The sequence below is a fragment of the Engraulis encrasicolus genome, chromosome 15 (genome assembly GCF_034702125.1).
Source record: "Engraulis encrasicolus isolate BLACKSEA-1 chromosome 15, IST_EnEncr_1.0, whole genome shotgun sequence".
NCBI classification, from domain to species: Eukaryota; Metazoa; Chordata; class Actinopteri; order Clupeiformes; family Engraulidae; genus Engraulis; species Engraulis encrasicolus.
In genome coordinates, this window is record NC_085871.1 from 6217018 (window position 1) to 6235863 (window position 18846).

General features: G+C 43.7%; 1 protein-coding gene across 1 annotated transcript; it reads right to left on the minus strand.

Annotated features, from left to right (window-relative positions):
- Positions 1 to 1486: 1486 nt before the first annotated feature.
- LOC134464801 (fibulin-1-like) lies at positions 1487 to 18162 on the minus strand. Its single transcript, XM_063218145.1, has 18 exons — positions 18020 to 18162; positions 17707 to 17815; positions 17113 to 17248; positions 16556 to 16700; positions 14859 to 14918; positions 14441 to 14530; positions 13821 to 13958; positions 13311 to 13448; positions 12934 to 13077; positions 12208 to 12333; positions 11936 to 12061; positions 11249 to 11368; positions 10562 to 10693; positions 10278 to 10401; positions 9250 to 9627; positions 7370 to 7512; positions 2386 to 2529; positions 1487 to 1669 (listed from the first exon to the last, which is right to left on the minus strand). Exons 1-18 carry the CDS (start codon positions 18150 to 18152, stop codon positions 1530 to 1532), a joined length of 2526 nt encoding a protein of 841 aa, XP_063074215.1. The 5' UTR covers positions 18153 to 18162; the 3' UTR covers positions 1487 to 1529.
- Between the last annotated feature and the right edge of the window lie 684 nt (positions 18163 to 18846).

Consider the following 18846-nt stretch of genomic DNA (forward strand, 5'->3'; position numbering starts at 1 on the left):
TTGCTTGCTTGGGAGGATGGACAATGCTCCTAGTGTTGGATTAAGGCTACATTAAATTGCATTGCATTCAATTGCACGCTATGCCTACATTTAATTTGTGTACAGTCAGCCTTATTGTAGCCGTTTCAGATTACCATAAAATCTAGGTTTACTAGACCTAATAGTTTACACACCCTAGTCCATCCACCATGGTTATAAGGCACAATGCCAATGCCACACCCTAAGCCTTAAATCCTAATGCATGGTCTATTTTGAACTATCTCCCCCAAAGTCGAACATGTAATATAATATCTGATTTCCATCATCTTTCCTAATTTGATGAAGAGAGGTGCTGCCTTTCTTAAAGGTGCAGTGTGTAATTTTAGCACCGGTAATTTATTCCTAAGATTATGCTGCATATGACAAAATTAATGTAGCCTAATTGAATGTAGGCCTACTGTAAATACACTATTATTTACTAGCCTGACCAGTGTAGGTTTTGCTTTTAAGTCCACTTCCCTTTGGATTTCATCATGTTCGTGCATGCTAGAAGTTACAACTAACCGCACCAAAAGTCTAATATTGTGTGAAGTGAGGTTCCCTCTGGATAGATATGAAGGCTAAATAAATCAGTGCTCCACAGTAACCTACACCAAACTGCATGATGTAATTCTGAGAGAAAACACAAGCCAATCTTTATTTAAAAAAAAAAAAAAAAAGACTTGAGATCAATCATTCCTGTTCATTTTCTATTTTCATTTTTGCAAACAAGCTGCGGCCGGCACAAGAGATACAGCTGCAGAAACAGAAACCAAAAGATCCTCTTTGAATTTTCTTCGAGAGACAGCGTATTTTAGGCCCCTGGCTCTTCACCCTGTGGTGTCTTGTATTTATTCTGGCTTGCCTTCACATCCAAGAGGAAGACGGTGGAAGCCAGACCTTATAATTATGGTTGGTTGCCCATTAGGTATCCTGGAGGGTTGGTTGGGCGCATGGTTAATAAAAACAGTGATGCTGTAAAGAGGTTTTCATACTGTGCATGTTGAAAATGGGCACGCATTCTTGAAAAATTCCAGAACGTGCTCATCAGAAATCAGAACTGTTCCACAGTATATTACACTGTTTGTTAAAAATAGGTTTGATTTTAAAATGTTTGTCTTTATCCCCATCCCACAACTGAATGATGAAAGTTTTCCCTGATATTGAGTCTTTTGAATTGTGTAGCATACATTTAAATAATGTAGGCTTATTCTACATCAATTCATTCTGCTGCTGTTGTTGTTACATAGTAGTACAGCTGTAGTAGCATCAACAGTAGCAATAGTTATGTTATACTTCATATACTACTTATGTCCAGGCTGGCAAAGTGGCAACTCTACAATGCATTTTTGTTTTGTTCATTCAGAGATTAACAACTGCAGTTTGCATAGAGACTTCAGAAAAAATGATTCATGAGCAAATCAGGATTCAATTTTTATTTGAAATTAATATGTTCAGTGGTGTGATGTCACATTACAAATTGGCATTGTAGAAAATACTATTGTGACCACTTAAAATCGAAACTCTGAAATGAAGACGTGAATGAGAACAATGTTTGTGTGACTGAGAATGCCACCAATAGTATGATTTATTGCTACTTCCAAGATGGTGTCCAATGGACCTTGGAGAGGCTTGACCAGTCGCACCACCCCTGGGAATCAAAGGAAAGCAGGTTTTAGGACAGGGTGCATGACAAAGGGGGCACTCAAGTGCCTCTTTTCCACTGCCGTTTTTAAGCCTACAGCTCGACACAGCACGACTCGGACGCCACTTTTTTGCTTTTCGAATAGGCCAGACACAGCGTAAAGCAAAAAGTGGCAGCCAAGTCACGCTGTGTTGAGCTGTAGGCCTACCAGTAAAATGGCAGTGGAAAAGAGGCAAAGGCTGCTTGTTTGAATAGTGCTAAATGTAATTTATTGTAATGTATTGTCCATAATTTCATCCCACAGTTACTTCTTCCAATACCAATAGCTTATATTGTATATACATTCATTTCAGAGAACAATGTCACAATAAACTGATTTTGAACCAGAACTCATATTGAAATGGAATAAGCTACATCGTCAGAGAAAGATATCATGGGGGGAAAGTGTGGTGACCCCAAACTTCTGAAAAGTAGTGTGAATACATTTTGATTACGCCAGCAACCTGGGTTTGATTCCAACCCGTGGTCCTTTGGCAACCCAACCCGAGGTCCTTTGGCAACCCCCCCCCACACACACACACACACACTCACTCACTCACTTCCGGTCTCTCTCAATTGTCCTGATGAAGGTGAAAAAGAAAACGAAAAAAGTTTTGATTGATTGATTGTAAACATAAACATATCATCGCTGACAACACCTTTAAGAGTGTATTTGCACTCACCAACAACTTTATTGTGCTGAAGGCGTTTCACCACATCAAAAGAGCTGTCTACATTCCCTTTCAGGATGTCGAAGTTGACATCACGTGCACTCAGGTATGGGGACGATGACTTTGGGGACACCATGGTCCTGAGAAGGATGATTTCTGCAAGATAATCAACATCTTTAGCCCTGGAGTTCACTGCTAGATGCATAGCTACAGCTCCAGGCCACTTTATTAGAATAGCATGAAAAAGTTGATTTATTTCCATAATTCCATCAATAATGTTAAACTGTCATGGATTATAGATTCATGGCCCAGTTTTTAACTATTCCAATCATTCAATTGTTTATTTTTACATATTTTGATCTTCCAGCTCAAAAAACTCATGAATTGGGGAATTCGCATCATTACTATTCAAGAAACACCTCATGGATGCACTGGGACGCATCGTCAGTGATGTATATACTGGCGATCATTGGGGGTTTCGGGTCTCGCAACATCATACCCCCTCACCCAGGCGACCCAGCCGGGGGTGATCAGGCCCCGACTTGCGTCCCAGTAGCAGCCCATGGATCTGCCCTCCTTATCCAAAGCCATCGGGTGGCCTTCTCAGTGGCCGGCTTCACATGCAGACTTGATGGCCCTCTTCTTTGCTGCTCCTGTGATGCCCAGGCGGCTCAGAACTTTGCACAGAGACCTTCCTGCAAATCCCCTGCAGCCTTCCTCCATGGGCTCGTAGAATGTCCTCCAGCCTCCCTCCCTGCACTCCTCCACCAGTTCCCGGTACTTGGCCCTCTTCCTCTCGTTGGGCTCCTCGATGTTTTCCTCCCAGGGTACTGTCAACTCCAGTATGATCAGCTGTTTTGAGGACTGTGAGGTCATGATCATATCTGAGCGGAGGGTTGTTGTTGCAATGTGCTGGGGAACCTTAGCTGCTTGCCCAGGTCGACCTGCAGCTGCCAGTCAGATGTTGTGTGGAGGAGGCCAGTTGCCCTTTTTTGTTGTGTTCTGGGTTTTACTCCAACTTTTACAAAGGATATTGCCTTCTTCGGAGCGTGATGGGTTTTGCTGGAGCTGAGATGGCTGAAGCTACGCTCTCTGCGACTGCCTTGAGCACCTGTGGTCATGGCGCCAGCGGCGGTAGCGACCATCTGCCAGGGCCTTCGGGCAGCCGCTGAGGAGGTGTTCCAAAGAGCCTCTACCAGAGCACAAAGGGCAGAGGGAGTCTCCACTTTTCCCCCCNCACGTGGAGGTTTGCAGGGCTTGGTAGGGCATCGTAGACGGCTTGCACTAGGAAGCGGACCCGCTGGAAATCTGGCTGTAAAATGTTGGTCCAGGTGATCCTGCGCTGTAGTGCGCCCTCCCACCTCGTCCATGCTCCTTGCTGTCGTAAACCCACTGCCCGGCTCACTCGCTCCTCCTCCACACCTGCTCTAACCTCTTCCTGGATCAGGTGATGTCTTTCCTTCCCATGCGTCTGGCTGACGAGGGTCTTTGGGAAGTAACCCAAACCTGCTCTGCCTGTTGCCACAGTTCCCACTAGTGCCTTCTGTCTCAGGCGGGACTCTGCCAGCTCCAATGCTTCCCCAGTCCTCCACTTCCTTCCTGTCCTCACCTCAATGCTGGCTGCTGAAACCTTGCTGTCCTTCGAGTCCCGGTACTGTAGGGCTTCCCTGGTGCCTGCCACCATGAACTCTTCTTTGAGGCCACTGATGGGCAGCTGGAGAGTGTTGCTTGTTCCATACAGGGCAGTGCTGGTGAGACTGCGGGGAAGTCCCAGCCACCTACGAAGAAAGCCGCTGATCTTCCTTTCTAGGGACTCAACTGCTGTCATTGGGACTGTATAAATCAGCAAGGGCCACAGGATGCGGGGCAGGATTGAATGCTGGTAGATCCAGGCTTTAAATCAAGTTCTAAGCTGGCCTTCTGAATGGCTGCTGAGTCTTTCAGGCTGGAGTCAAAGAGCTTCCCCAAACTCTTGACAGGTTGTTCCGTGATGGTTGGGATGACAGTTCCTGAGATGGAAAAACGGAACTTGTCGATCACCTTGCCCTTCTTCAGCACCATGGACCTTGATTTGGAGGGCTTAAAACTCATCCTTGCCCAGCCAATGAGTCTTTCTAGCCCTTGTAGAATCCACCTGCACCCTGGGACTGATGTTGTTGTAACGGTGAGATCATCCATGTAGGCTCTGATGAGGGGTTATCGCACGCCTGACTTGGTCAGGGGCCCTCTGCACTCCACCTCAGCTGACTTGACCACCATGTTCATGGCTAGGGAAAAGAGGACAACGGAGATGGTGCAGCCTGTAATTATCCCTTTCCCTATACGGTGCCAGTCAGATGTTTCAGACCCAGAAGTGACCCTCATCCTGAAGTTATTGTAATAATCCAGAATGAGGTCCTTGATTTTACTGGGAACATGGTGGACGTGAAGTGCAAGCTCAACCAGCTTATGTGGTATGGACCCATAGGCGTTTGCCAAGTCCAGCCACAAGACAGCTAGGTCGCCTCTGTTCTCATGAGCCTCTCTGATCAGTTGCGTGACAACTCCTGTATGTTCCAGACAGCCAGGTGCGCCGGAGATCCCTCCCTTCTGTACTGATGGATCAATGTAGTTGTTTTTGAGGAGAAACTCGGTCAGCCTTCGTGAGATGATGCTGAAAAACACCTTCCCTTCAACGCTCAGTAGTGAGATGGTCCGAAACTGAGTGATGTCTGTTGAGTTCTCCTCTTTGGGGATCCAAACTCCCTCAGCGCACCTCCACTGGTCGGCCACTTTCCCTCTTCTCCAAACCACCTTCAGGGCCCTCCACAGGTGCCGTCGAAGCTCTGGGCAGCGCTTGTAAACCAGATAAGGAATTCCGCTTGGGCCTGGTGCAGATGCCGAGCGGGCCGCTTTGACAACCTCTTCAACTTCCCTCAGGCTAGGCTCCTTCATGTTGAACTCTGCTGTCGGGGGGCCTGGACTAATGAGAGCTTTGTTGGGCTCCAGTTCCAAGTCCCTCAGGGGATCGCTAACGGTGTCTTGGAGGAAGCGATTTACTTGATCTATAGAGCATTCCAAGCGGCCACTGCGCTTATCCCCCAGCAGTTGTTTTGTAAAGCCAAAGGGATTGGCGATGAACGCTGCTCGCTTCCTAGCCCGCTCTTTTCCCCGTCTCCGATGCCACTCTGCTCTGCGAAGGGTTGTTAACTTCTTGCGCAAGATGTTCCTCAATTCTGCTAAGGGTTGCTTCTCCTCATCGGTAGCGACTTTGTACTGCCTCTTGAGGGTGCGAAGCTCCTGACGCAGATGATGTATCCGGGTGGCCCGGCGGTTCATAGTGTAGGCTCCTCCTGCGTCTCACCAGGTACAGGACCTGTGCGTTGCACCTCCTTCTCCTTCTCCAAGCATTTCATCCTGGTCTGATGGATTTTCAGGCCACGATGGTTCTTGCACAGCTTTCCGCAAAATCACAATTTTCTTCATCAAAATTCGGGTCATATCAAATCAGTTGAAATGTGATACTTTCTACATAACATGCAATGTTCAATACTTGGTTAGGACTCTCTACGTCTTCATAACGGCTATGATGCGTTTAACATTGAAGTCAATGGCAGAAACTGTGCACGGGAGTTATGGAAGCCCAGATATCCTTGATGCTTTGATGTCAGCTGTTGTTATTTGTTGACCTGGTGTCCCACACTTCACTCTTCAATATACCCGTACATTTCCATGCCACATTTTGGCGCTAACTCACCAGTTTAATTCTAAATCACCAGAAATGAAACCCCATTGAAAATGAATGGGGTTTTATTTCTGGTGAGTTAGAATTAAACTGGTGAGTTAACACCAAAATGTAGCATGGAAATCTATGGGTATATTGAAGAGTGAAGTGTGGGACACCAGGTCAACAAACAAGAACAGCTGACAGCAAAGCATCAAGGATATCTGGGCTTCCATAACTCCCATGCACAGTTTCTGCCATTAACTTCAATGTTAAACGCATCATGGCATTGATTAAGACAGAGAGAGTCCTAACCAAGTATTGAACATTGCATGTTATGTAGAAAGTACAACATTTCAACTGATTTGATGTGAACCGAATTTTGATGAAGATAATTGTGATTTTATTACAATATTCTAATGATGCGAATTCCCCAATTCATGGGTTTTTTGAGCTGGAAGACCAAAATATGTAAAAAGAAAAAAATGAATGATTCGAATAGTTAAACAACTGGGCCATGAATCTACAATCCACGACAGTTTAACATTATTGATGGAATTATGGAAATAAAATCAACTTTTTCATGCTATTCTAATAAAATGGCCTGGAGCTGTATACTGTACATTTATGGACAGCTAAGTAACTTTCTGCAATGTTAATGACAGTGTTGGGCAGTAATGCATTACAAAAGCAATCAATTACTGTAATGCATTACTTTTTGCTGTAATGCAATAATGTAAGGCATTACATGGCAAAAATCTGTAATATTTACTTAGTTACAATGCTAAATAACTTAAGTTACAATTGCATTGCAATGACCTGGGTTTTAGTTGTATTCAGTGTGGTGGGTCAGAAAGAATCTATTCCTGAACTTGGTAGTTTTTAGTCTGCATGCTGCCAAAAACACCTCCTGGATGGGAGGTGAAAAGATGCATGACTCATGAGCTTTATCTACACTGTAATAAATTGCCAGATCCATACTTAGGCCTACAGTTATTTTGGTGAAAGTAACTAAAGTAATGCAAAAGTAGTGTAATGCCTTACATTTTGAATATAGTAATATTGCACTGTAAGGGATTCTTTTGAAAAGACAGTAACATGTAGTAATGCAGTAATGCGTTACAATTTTTGAGTAACTTGCCCAACACTGGTTAATGAGTGTTACATGAGACTCAAAGTGTTGAATTAACACAGAAAATTTAACCAAGACAGTCAGGTAAACAGATCTATTCACAAGAAAATTAAGATACACATTTGAGAAAAGCATGACAATGATCTTTAGACAGTCCCTACCTTCTGGATCCTGTAGTGTTTTATATGTAGTCAAGGAGATAATTGTGTGAGAGATGATTTTCACCGTGTCCATAACGCAGTCTGTGTCATGGGGCGGACACGACTTCAGGCAGCGATGGCGGTCAAGACCGATGTCATTGCTGCTGAAAAAAAAGCAGAGCAAAAAAAACATTTTCACACTTTACATCCACACATTTTTGATTGCCATCATTGACTTACAAGCACCACAACAGATTGAACATGACCGTCTTCTAAAGACATCTGAAATCTAATGTGATGAGACAACTAATGATGAACCAGTGATGAACATAATCATGTAGCATTAATCAACCAAGATCAATATGCCCGATTACTTTAGAGAGACACTTCTTTCCACAACAAACAGACATGTGGCCCTCAACTTGGTAGGTGACATGACCAGTGGTGGTGAACCGGTCATAGCTCCACACACGTATCCCTCAAGAGGTTTATATTCCATCAATTCTCGGAACTAAAGAAGCCGTTCGGAAATGGCTTAAAATCTGCAGGAAATCCAGTTTCTGTACAACTTAGCATTGATTACCGCCCAAAACTAACACTGTGGTCAGGTCCTCTGAGCCATGAGGCCTTCCAGCCACAGATTAAGGAATAAGCTACGCCAGAGCCTACATCCACACAAAAGGGATCTATTTCTTATTTTCTAATGTCTCTTTGTCTTTTTTTCTCACAAAGGAAGTAATTCTTATTCTAGCCCAATTCTAGACCTGAATTGACTGTGATTAGGGGTTTTGAGCAGTTTCGGGTAGAAGTTCATACAACTTTCTTTCTCTGACATCCTCCAGACAGTGGCTGGAATAGGTCTGTCCTCGATACCATATCCAGCATTATTAATTACCACTCTGTTTCACACACACGTGTTAAATCAAAATGACAAAAACATTCTGATAGCAAAGCAGGAGTGACATTGGAATATGTGATGCAATATGTGGAATATGTGTTCATGGAGAAGGCAATTCAAATTTTACATGAGAACTTTAATCATGACCAGAAAAAAAGAAACAAATGTAGCATGTGACAATGAATGCATCAGTAAAAGAAACCAGTTGCAGTAGAGCTGTTTTAGATGGGGTTTCAGTTAATTGTTTTTCTCATTTTCCAAGGTCCTCATCAACTTAAGGACTCCTACATCGCGTTACATTAGAGGTGCATATTACATCACATTTCATTACATTACATTACATTACATGTAGCAGACATTTCTAACCAAGGCAACTTACAATTGAGGACAAAATGAGTAGCACAAAATATGTGGACGAATACAGAGTATGCAGGCCAAGCCAAGTTAATGCATACTGTATGAGCAGGGTTATTTTTAACGAAGGAAAACTGTCACAGTCTTCACTAGTTTCTTGAAGGTTGAGGGAAGATTGAGGGAGTTTCTTGAAGGTTGAGGGAAGGTTGAGGGAGTTTCTTGAAGGTTGAGGGAAGGTTTAGGGAGTTTCTTGAAGATTGAGGGAAGGTTGAGGGAGTTTCTTGAAGGTTGAGGGAAGGTTGAGGGAGTTTCTTGAAGGTTGAGTCTTATAGCCTCTGGTAGGTTCCTCCATGATTGAGGGACAAGGACGGAGAACAGTTTGGACTGGGATGGCTTAGTGTGAGCAGAGCAGGAAGGCCAGATGGATCATGTAGGAGGAGTGCAGCATCCTGGATGCATCTCCTCATCCAGGTAGAGAAGGTAATCAATAACACCTAAGCATACAGGTATAGTGATATATTATATATAAACTATGGTACTCAGTTGTAGTTTCTGATATCCTGTTGGCAACATGTTTATTTACAAAAGCACATTGGGAATCCTTGACATGAAGACAACACGGCAAAATAATTTCTTGGAGGTCCATTGCTATGGCAGTCTGATGGGCGGCACGGGCTGCCCGTGCGTTACAAACACAGCAATCTTGGCCAGATAAAAACTGACGGTCCCGAAACGGGTCAGCCGCATTTCGACGCTGAGCAGGAAATCCCTGGGTTGCGTCAGCGTCCTTTGCAGGGTGATCACCCCTCCGTAGCCCTGTTTCTGAGTGCTGAAGTAGCCTTCCTCGTTGCCCCCCACGATGGCAAGGCGGACGCCGTCCTCCGGTATGGCGTTAGACGGGCCCATTCGGAAGACGTCGGCAGGCGCCGGGAGGTTGGTGGGAAACGTGAGGCTGTAAAAGGAGATTCTCAAGGGGAGAGATCGGCACTCGCGTCCCTGCCCTCGGCAAGGCAAGAGCTCGCAACGACTGGAGAAGGGGAAGCGAACAAGCCCCGGAAAACCAGAAGAGCGGGATAGAGGCAGAGGTGACAAGAAAGGTCAGAAGGTCATATTTCCATCAGAGCACTTTCACACACATTTCATCCTCATGCCAGAGGTGATGGACGGCTGGTGTTCAGACGTTACTATCCAGCACCAGATACAGTATTTGCTCCCTCTAATTACAGTAATTTACTAAATCAGTTGATTCTCCAAAGAGTTAGCCGTAAGTAACTGGACTTCTACTTTGAGCATGAAAGATGTTTGGCATCTCATCTAGGAAGCTTCATCAGTTCTGATTGATGTATAGGGAATCGTAGTAATGCACTTCTCCAGAGCTGATGACGCATTTTGGACCAAGAATGAATCTTTTCATGGTCAAAGAAATCCAGTTGCTTAGAGCTAAACTGTTTGGATAACATGACCAGGATGAATGAAAATATTCACAGACAAATCAGCTGATTCCATTTCACCTATCCTTTTGGCCTGGTTGCATAGTTTATTTGTGGAATTGCCTCTATTAAGCACAAAGAAGGTTAGGATAATGTCTTGGTACGATTCTAGCTTCTGAATGGAGAGTCTGCATCATTGCTTAGATGAACTATGTCTTTATAATGAAAGACAAAAGGTAGCACTCACTTGTCTGCAATGCGTCGAAAGTTTGGAGGACAGTCAAAGGACAGGCAGCGGAATCCGCCTTGTATGTTGAAGCAGGTCTCCTTATTGTTGCAAGTGTGAGATCCAGTTGCACACTCGTCAATGTCTGTGAACCAGCAGAGAGAAGGGGCAAGAGAAAGACAGGGAGAACAAGATGTGAGAAAGAATGAAAAAAAAAATTGTTTCCAATCAATTTTTAAAAAAAATGAGTTCAATCAATTTTTTTAAGTGTCACATTGCTGTTGTGATATTTGCCTTTGCTGTACCTTGACACGTCCGGCCGTTTGGTGCCAAAGTGTAACCAGTGGCAGGGCAGGAGCATTGATAGCTGCCCTCAGTGTTTGTGCACTGATAGGAGCAGACCTTTCCTCCGGTAGATAAGGCACACTCATCCACATCTGTAAGAGAATGTCCAAATGATGTCAATGCATTTTCAGTGAATCTCTGTGTGTGTGTGTGTGTGTGTGTGTGTGTGTGTGTGTGTGTGTGTGTGTGTGTGTGTGTGTGTGTGTGTGTGTGTGTGTGTGTGTGTGTGTGTGTGTGTGTGTGTGTGTGATGGAGTGACCATCATTCAGGTTGTGGGTGTGCTTTGACTCATGCAAACGAGTCTGGTTCTTTTTTTTTTTAAATATATTTTTAGAGGCTTTTATGCCTTTATTTGATAGATCTGAGATGGTGACAGGAAGCAAGTGGGACAGAGAGACGGGGTGGGATCGGGAAATGACCCGAACCGGGGTCCCCGTGGGCATGCAAGCCCAAATGTGGGGGGCTTAGCGCGCTGCGCCACAGCGCCCCTGAGTCTGGTTCTTTTGATATAGCGTTAAAAGACACTATTTGGTACCCCAGAAGTCCCAGGCTTGAATCTGGGTGGGCCAACTCTACTCTCCCTCACTACAAAGCATGTGTAAAAACTATGTCAGGAGTGAAATCCATTTGCTGCACATTGGTCTTACCTTCACAAGTTGCACCGTCAATGTCACTCAGCTGGTAGCCGGCTTGACAGTAGCATTGGTAGGAGCCGTAGACATTGGCACACTCCTGGCTGCAGGGGTTACTTTCACACTCATTCAAATCTTGTAAAGACAAAACAAAATGCATACAGAATGTTGTAATAATAATTAGATACACTTCATGGGATAAAATGTGTTTGAATGAGAAACAGTAGTTTTGGGTAGGGTGCACACATCCAAAAACACTTGTTGCAGGTGCCAGACAAAAAAATCAGATAGTTGAAAAAGGTAGGTCTGCACACTGCCGATAAGCTCCAAAAATAAACTTTATTATTTAAAACGCAACGTTTCGATCACACTGGATCTTCATCAGGCATTTGAATGAGCTTTGAATGAGAAACAAACAATAATTAGGTTCACTTTATGGGATGACTATTGTGATGCTCTATATTGTGCATATATTTTGCCCAGCCTTGGCGTTAAGGAGATGGGCTTTAGATCAGAGGGTTGCCAATTCGAATCCAACCCTTCCACTCCCTATCTCACTGCATGGCTGAGGTGCCCTTGAGCAAGGCACCTAACCCCACACATCTCCAGGGATTATAACCAATACCCTGTACTTAAAATACCTTTAAGTCATGAATAAAAGTGTCACTGAAGTGTAATGTAATGTAATGTAATATACGTTACCATTGCAGTTTCTGCCATCGCTAGCCAGTGTGAATCCCGTGTTACAGCTGCATTGGTAGGACCCTGGCGTGTTCTCACACCTGTGTGCACAGAGCTGCCCGGGATAATGCCTGCACTCATTGATATCTAGAGGCCAACAGGAGTAGAGGGATGCATAAAAAGCAAATATTATTACTTGATTGTGAAGACATTTCAACATTTCCCCCCCATTTTGAGACAGATTTTTATATTCATCAACGTTTTTTGGACATGGGTCATGCCAAGTTGCCTACCTTCACATATCTTGTTGATGCTGTTGAATATGAAGCCTGGTTTGCACTCACAGCGGAAAGTACCCAACAGGTTCACACAGCCGTGGCCATCACAGGCCGGCTGGGAGCCTTTGCACTCATCTACATCTGAGAATGAAATGACATAGTATGTCAATGAGCCAAGTCACGAAGCACTATTGTTCTACACGACGCACAAACACAATAATGTATAGACAAACCTATAAACACACATGCACAGGCACACACAGACACACACAAGTATACAGTACATTCAGTATACAGCATATTCATAGAGGCCACCTGAAACTAAGCATACCTATTGCGCAACCCCCACCACCTCTTCCCAAGCCAGGCCACACCATCCATAACACCTAGTCAGGCCAAGAGCAATGTAAATATTGTTTCTGATCTCTGGAAAAATAAAATTCCATCCACTTTGCCGGGAATCAATCAACTTTGAGCAGCTCCAATGACCCTGGGTAGAGGCTGGTTCAAGGCAGTGACGTTGCTTAAGCAGAGACGTTCTACTGGGAATAAGAAAATAATTCGGCACAGCCTTTTCTGGCCTCGACCAGTTGCAACCCGAGGGAGGCTTCAACCATGCCGTTTGGGAAACGTTAATTGTTGTCCTCTAGGTCAGACCAAGTCTTGAAGAGATTTGAAAGTCAATGATAATGAGGCTACCTCTCCCCCCCAATGCATATGAACACAGCAGCAGATGCCTACCTAAACAGCGGTTGCCATCATCAGTGAGGTGATATCCACGGGAGCAGCTCACATGATGCCTCTCACAGCTGTAGGAGCCCGGAGTATTCACACACGTCTGACCCAGCGGACAGGGGCTCTCCAGTATAAGACATTCATTAATGTCTGGCTCAGAGTTAAACAGACAGAAAAAGCATTGAACCAACTTCAATACTTAACCTTAACTTTAACATTTTCCCAAATTGTAGGCTTGTTTAACTAATGTTCTAGGGAAATAGTACAAAACAAATGCAAGTCAGTCAAACAGCATAATTGACAACGTCACAGTCCATTGCCTAATTTAGTTTGAATCAGCATTTTATTACTGTGCAAGATTGCTGTAATTTGTCCAATCTCACCAATGCAGTTTCCCACCGCATCCTGGATGTAGCCCTCATGGCAGAGTGAGCGCGGCAGGCAGGCGAAGGAACCGGGCTTATTCTCACACCGGAACTCAGCGCCACAGTTATGGGTCCCAGTCAAACACTCGTCAATGTCTGGTTGTACAAATACACCATTATTATAGTCATGAATGAATGAATAAATGAATGAAAGAAAAACATGCTCGGAATCTTGAGGCCATGATTGACTGGTTGGGTGGTTGGTTGTGGAATTATAAATAAAATATATCATGATTAAATTCAAAATTCATTCTCAATTCACAGACATTTCGATAGTGTTCTAAATGAAAACCCTTTGGAAAGACTTTTCTTAGTCTTTCCGTAATCTCATGCACGTTGGTGATTAAGTTTGTTCAAGACACAATCAGCAATGTTGTTAATTCAGTCAGCCATTTGAACTTTTCTGTCAGTAAATGCAATTCTTTCAGAATGCAGGTTTGTGCGCATTAGATAATGGACACAATGGACCTTTGCACAGGTTGGAGTCTGTGGGCTCGTAGCCTGTCCCACAGCTGGCCTGCCTCTGGCAGCGGAAGGAGCCCAGTGTGTTGACACACTGCTCCCCCTGCTGGCAGCTGGCAGAACCTACCACACATTCACTGACATCTAACACAGGCACACAGAGCAGAGAGGAGAGCGATACTGTTGAAATTTATACATGGTTTTGTTTTGTTTATAAACACGGTGTTGTGACGAGGGGCAAAACACTTGCAGCCAACCACGTGAGCTAATTGTTTGAGCGACAGCGGTTTCCAACAATCAGAGGTTGAGTTGTGCACAGCCAGGGTCGCGCAGCCAGGAGAAAACAAAAATTGAGAAGAACCTATGTATTTAGAACAGGAGACTATACAGACAACTACAGATATCTACGCACACAGAAGAAGAGATCAATTTAGAGACTACACACACAGATAACAGGCACAAAGTGCATGGGACTGTACACATTTGCCATCTTCACTGTTGTCGCCATGGGTTAACTTCGGGACTGTTGTGTATGTGCAATGATGCACTGTCCCTTTAAACATGATTTGTTTGCCTGAAGTGAAAGTGCATGTGCATGGTCCAAGAAGAGTACTGCTGGAACTCACCATCACAGCTGAATCCATCTGGCCTGAGACTGTAACCTTCAAGGCAGGCACACACACCATTTCCAACACACAGCTGAGAGCACCTGGACCCTGTAGGAAAATGCACAATATGTACAGTATATACAGCATACTTTAGTACAAATGCATATTGTAATGTTATTTTGTTTAATATTTGTATTTATCCTAGTGCTTTTTTGGGGGGTATGGGGGGGATCAACTTTCTTTAGACAGGACAGTTAAGAGTGGGACAGGAAATGAGTGGGAGAGAGAGACGGGGGAGAATCGGGGAAAGACCCAGGTCATGGATCGAACCCCAGTCGCCCGCGTAGCAGTCCAATGCCCAGCAGACTAAGCCACAGATGGGCCTATTCTAGTGTGCTTTGAAAGAAAAGTAATTAGTAATGAAGTAGAAGCATACCTTCACATGGAGATCTTGTTGGCAAATTCTCTGAATGTCTTGCTCCAATGTTGACAATTCCTGAGAGAGACACAAAGGCATGTCATGTTAACACATTTAGACTGATTATTTCACCATCCGTCTCTAAGTATGTGTCAAATGTGACCAGAGATCGTGTAAAAGCCGTATTTCTGACACAGACGTGCATAATGCAAAAAGTGAGCCCGTCATCCAGCCCAACTGCCTCACACACTCAAACTCACTCAGTATCGTTGCCGCCAAAGCAGCCAACAAACAACTCCTCAATAAGCCTCTGCCTCAACTGCTGCACTGCACACACTACATTTACATGTATTCATCAGTTTCTATGTTATCAAATGTATGGAACACATGTATTGTAGTTTATGGATGTTAATTTCCTATGTTTGCCTGTTATTGATACAATAAAGTTCAATGTTTGTGCTACAAGTCTTTATTTGTTCCTCAAGGCCACCATCCGTCATTCATCATTCACCTACGTTGGTGAATGGTGGTTTCTGTCTGATGACCCTGCAGCTGACCCATGGGCACCGAAGGAGGTGCGACAGGCAGCAATGCCCAGCAGGTTAACAGCTACCTGTACAATCCTGTTGCATGGGAAGGCTCATGCCATACAGCGTGACACCAGGCCTACTACGTGGACAGTTCAGAAGCAAATCACAAGCATAGAGAATTTAGAAATCCAAGTCCAAAATTCTTGGAAACGTTTCCCCACTGTTTCTAGGATAGTACCGACAAGATTGTCTGTGAATCTTGATACCCGATCACTTGAATACTATGTGGGTTTCCATTGCAGATACCGTATGGCCCTGACAGGCATTCAAGAACACAAAAATATAGTGTGTGTGTATGAGCTTTGCACTTATAAAATCATATATAATCATCAAAATGGTCAATAATATTGTGATATCCATATTCTTGCAGGGATCCAGGGGGTATACTATGCTGCCCTACAATTTCAGAACGCAGTATAATTCAGAATGGCAAACTGAGTAAAGTTTCCTTTCTGGCCACGCGACTGTGTTGGAGGTAAAGTGGTGATGACACTTCCATATAATACTTTTTTATGGTGAAAATTTATGCACACAAGAAAAAAGCAAAAAAACAACATTCTCATTACTTTTTAGCTGAAAAATCATTATACTGCGCTCTGTTGTGGTATTACTGTCTACACCAAAACCACGGTGTCAATGGAGAAGTGCAGTATAACGCGCATTATACTGCGTTCTTGGCTAGTACGACGTAACCTCCTAAAACCAAAAAGCGCAGTATAATCAGTTTTTTGCGTTTTTTTCCGAAACGGGACCAAGTTGGGCCAAAAAATTTTAACACAAGAAAAAGAAGGTATTTTAAAGCCAATTTCTGGTCTAAACCCATTTTCGACCATTTTCAAGATACTGCGTTCTGATATTGTAGGGCAGTATGGTTAAGTGATAAACAAGGCTTAGTTAACCTATACAAGTAGAAAACCTTCTAATAGATACACAGACTGCCATCATTTAGTTAAGAAAATGAGGACTCCAGGTTCCTCATATTAGAACTTAAACTGGTTTACTACTGACCCAGTTTCTTAGTATACCTCCCAGGAGGTCACAGGTAAAAATCAAGCATGTCATAAGTCCCCAATGTATTCCGTATGTGTGTAGTTTGACCTTCTGTATTTGGGCAGCAGCGTTTACCTTGTCTGGGGAGACTGTGGCCCTCAGCACTGCTGCAGCAGTCCTGAGCTACCTGCTGACAGCGCTTGTTTACAGAAATGTCCAGGTCGCAGTTTGAGGCCTCACGTTTGGCCTCCACACCCAGCATGCAACAGTCACAGCATGTCTGAAGGGGATAAAAATGGTTAAATTACATGAACGTAATGAGATACGACAAATAAATATGAATTTCCCTATTGTGCAGAGTACTATAGTTTCATACAGTATACAGCCATCTACTGTATTTAGCCTATATGTGCATGTAGTTACTTGTGTTACTGTACGACTATCTCAGTTTTCATGCTTTAAATGCACAAACAAACAAGTGATTCTGATTCCACAACTGAGGAGCCTGTTTGCGCAGATCAGGCCTGTTCACATTTTGCTGGGACGACTCAATAACATCCCAATAACATTGCGACGACATTACCGAGAGGCTTAGGCAATAGATTAAGACGTGGACATCATCATTTTGGTGACAGGTTATAACAGGCTGTGTGCAAAGGGGTTAAAGCATTCCAGAAAAAAAATCCACAAACCTTAGCAGTTCTCCTGTCCATGTAATTGCCAGTGAAGAGGTACAGCTTACAGGTTTCATTGGCTGTGGCCTGGTTTATGCCCTGGATGCAAGACAGGTCCTCCATGGCCGCTGTGCAACACTGCTCCTGGGCAATCCTACCAGGCATAACGTGAACATTTACTAGGCCATAACATTTTAACAACTGCCTTTAAAATAGGCCCTCCACAGCATGGTTCTTACCATCTATACCACACATTATTCTTCTGAACAGGCTACGTGGCACTCCTTGAAGAGGACAGGATCCTTTCTCCAACAGAAAGGTGGAACTGTCTCACTGTCTATATGTATTGCATGACATGTTATTGTGTTAATTGGTTGAATGCTCGTGACAAAATGGTTACTTTAAAAAAATTTCATGCACAAGTATAGTGTTAAAACATGGTTAATGGCACATGTGTAAAATATGATGATTTGTCTTTCTTGCACATATCTCTTGGGCAACTAAAAATGTTCTTCAGCTGAAAGCTTGCAATTTTCGGAGTATTTAGTGCTGCGTCTTAACAGCTTTTCATTAGGCACCAGTGTGAAGTGCAGACCTAAGTCCAGGTGTTACCTGCAGCTGGCGGAGCCGGATATTACAGGGAGAAGAGAACAGTCCTGTCCATCTCGAGCGCGTTCCCTCCCATCTTTACAGCACTCCTGTGCATTTGGTTGTCGAAATCCTACATCGTTTTAAAATGAATAAAACACGAATAACGTATAAAATAACGACAATTATAAAAACAACAACAACAACTGTACAGAGCTTTGGGGTACTTTCCCTATGCATGCATCTAAAGAAAATAGTTTTGACAGACAGGCTAGGCCTATGTGAATATCTCGACTATTACGCACGGGTTGATTTAAACAAAATTAGACGTTCTTACCTGGATCTGCCAGCGTACAGCACACTGACAATAAAAGTAGGCCTGTAATCCGTTGATACATTATTGCACTGTTTTTGTAAGCTGTTGTTGTCTCCGGGCTGCCCTCTACCAAATGTTGAGACCACTGGAGCATACGAGGTCGCCTTCACGAGTGCCTCAAATTACCATGCGCGCGCTGTGCGAAGAGGTGATTGAAGGTGTGCGGTTCCTCCAGGTCCCATGTCGTCGATCACGTTTGACTACTGTAGGCTATCCTCTCCAAAGTGTGCTTTATTTCACACAGTTGTGTTTACTTCTTTGAGAAAGACAATGCAAGTTAGGTTACTCTACTCAAACTTGATTGGATTAAACATGCCAGCATCATGTGTCCAGTCCAACAACCGATGTTATCTTCGGTAGTGATAACAGGACTACACCAATGTAGAATCAATCAGCTACAAGAGCTGTACATTGCTCCAGATAGGGAAAAAGGGAATGACGGCTGGTCAAGTGGTCACGATCAACAGATTCAAAGTGCAATGGCATGCTTCAAAAGGAACAGATTTTGCTCCATTCAAATACCGCTGCAAAGGTTTTTGAGGCCCTGAGAATAACTGGTCAGGAGCCCTCCAATAATTAAATAGCAATAATAATAATCTATTGCTAACCGATAAATATATATTTTGTAATGTTAATTGATTTTTTTTCATTATGGTTCTTTTTAGACAATCTCAATTTAAGAGGCCCCAATTTTGGGGGCAAAGTGCTTAAGCAGTCTGCATACTCTGGTTATGTCTAGCGGCAGTCCTGATTTGCTCCATTCAAATAGGCATCTGGAATTTAAATAA

Coding starts and splice junctions, on each gene's coding strand:
- LOC134464801 (XM_063218145.1), bottom strand. CDS start 18,152: ATGCTCCAGTGGTCTCAACATTTGGTAGAGGGCAGCCCGGAGACAACA. Junction 13,078..13,310: donor TGCGGTGGGAAACTGCATTG/GTGAGATTGGAC, acceptor ACTCTGAGCCAG/ACATTAATGAATGTCTTATA. Junction 12,334..12,933: donor TGATGGCAACCGCTGTTTAG/GTAGGCATCTGC, acceptor TTTCATTCTCAG/ATGTAGATGAGTGCAAAGGC.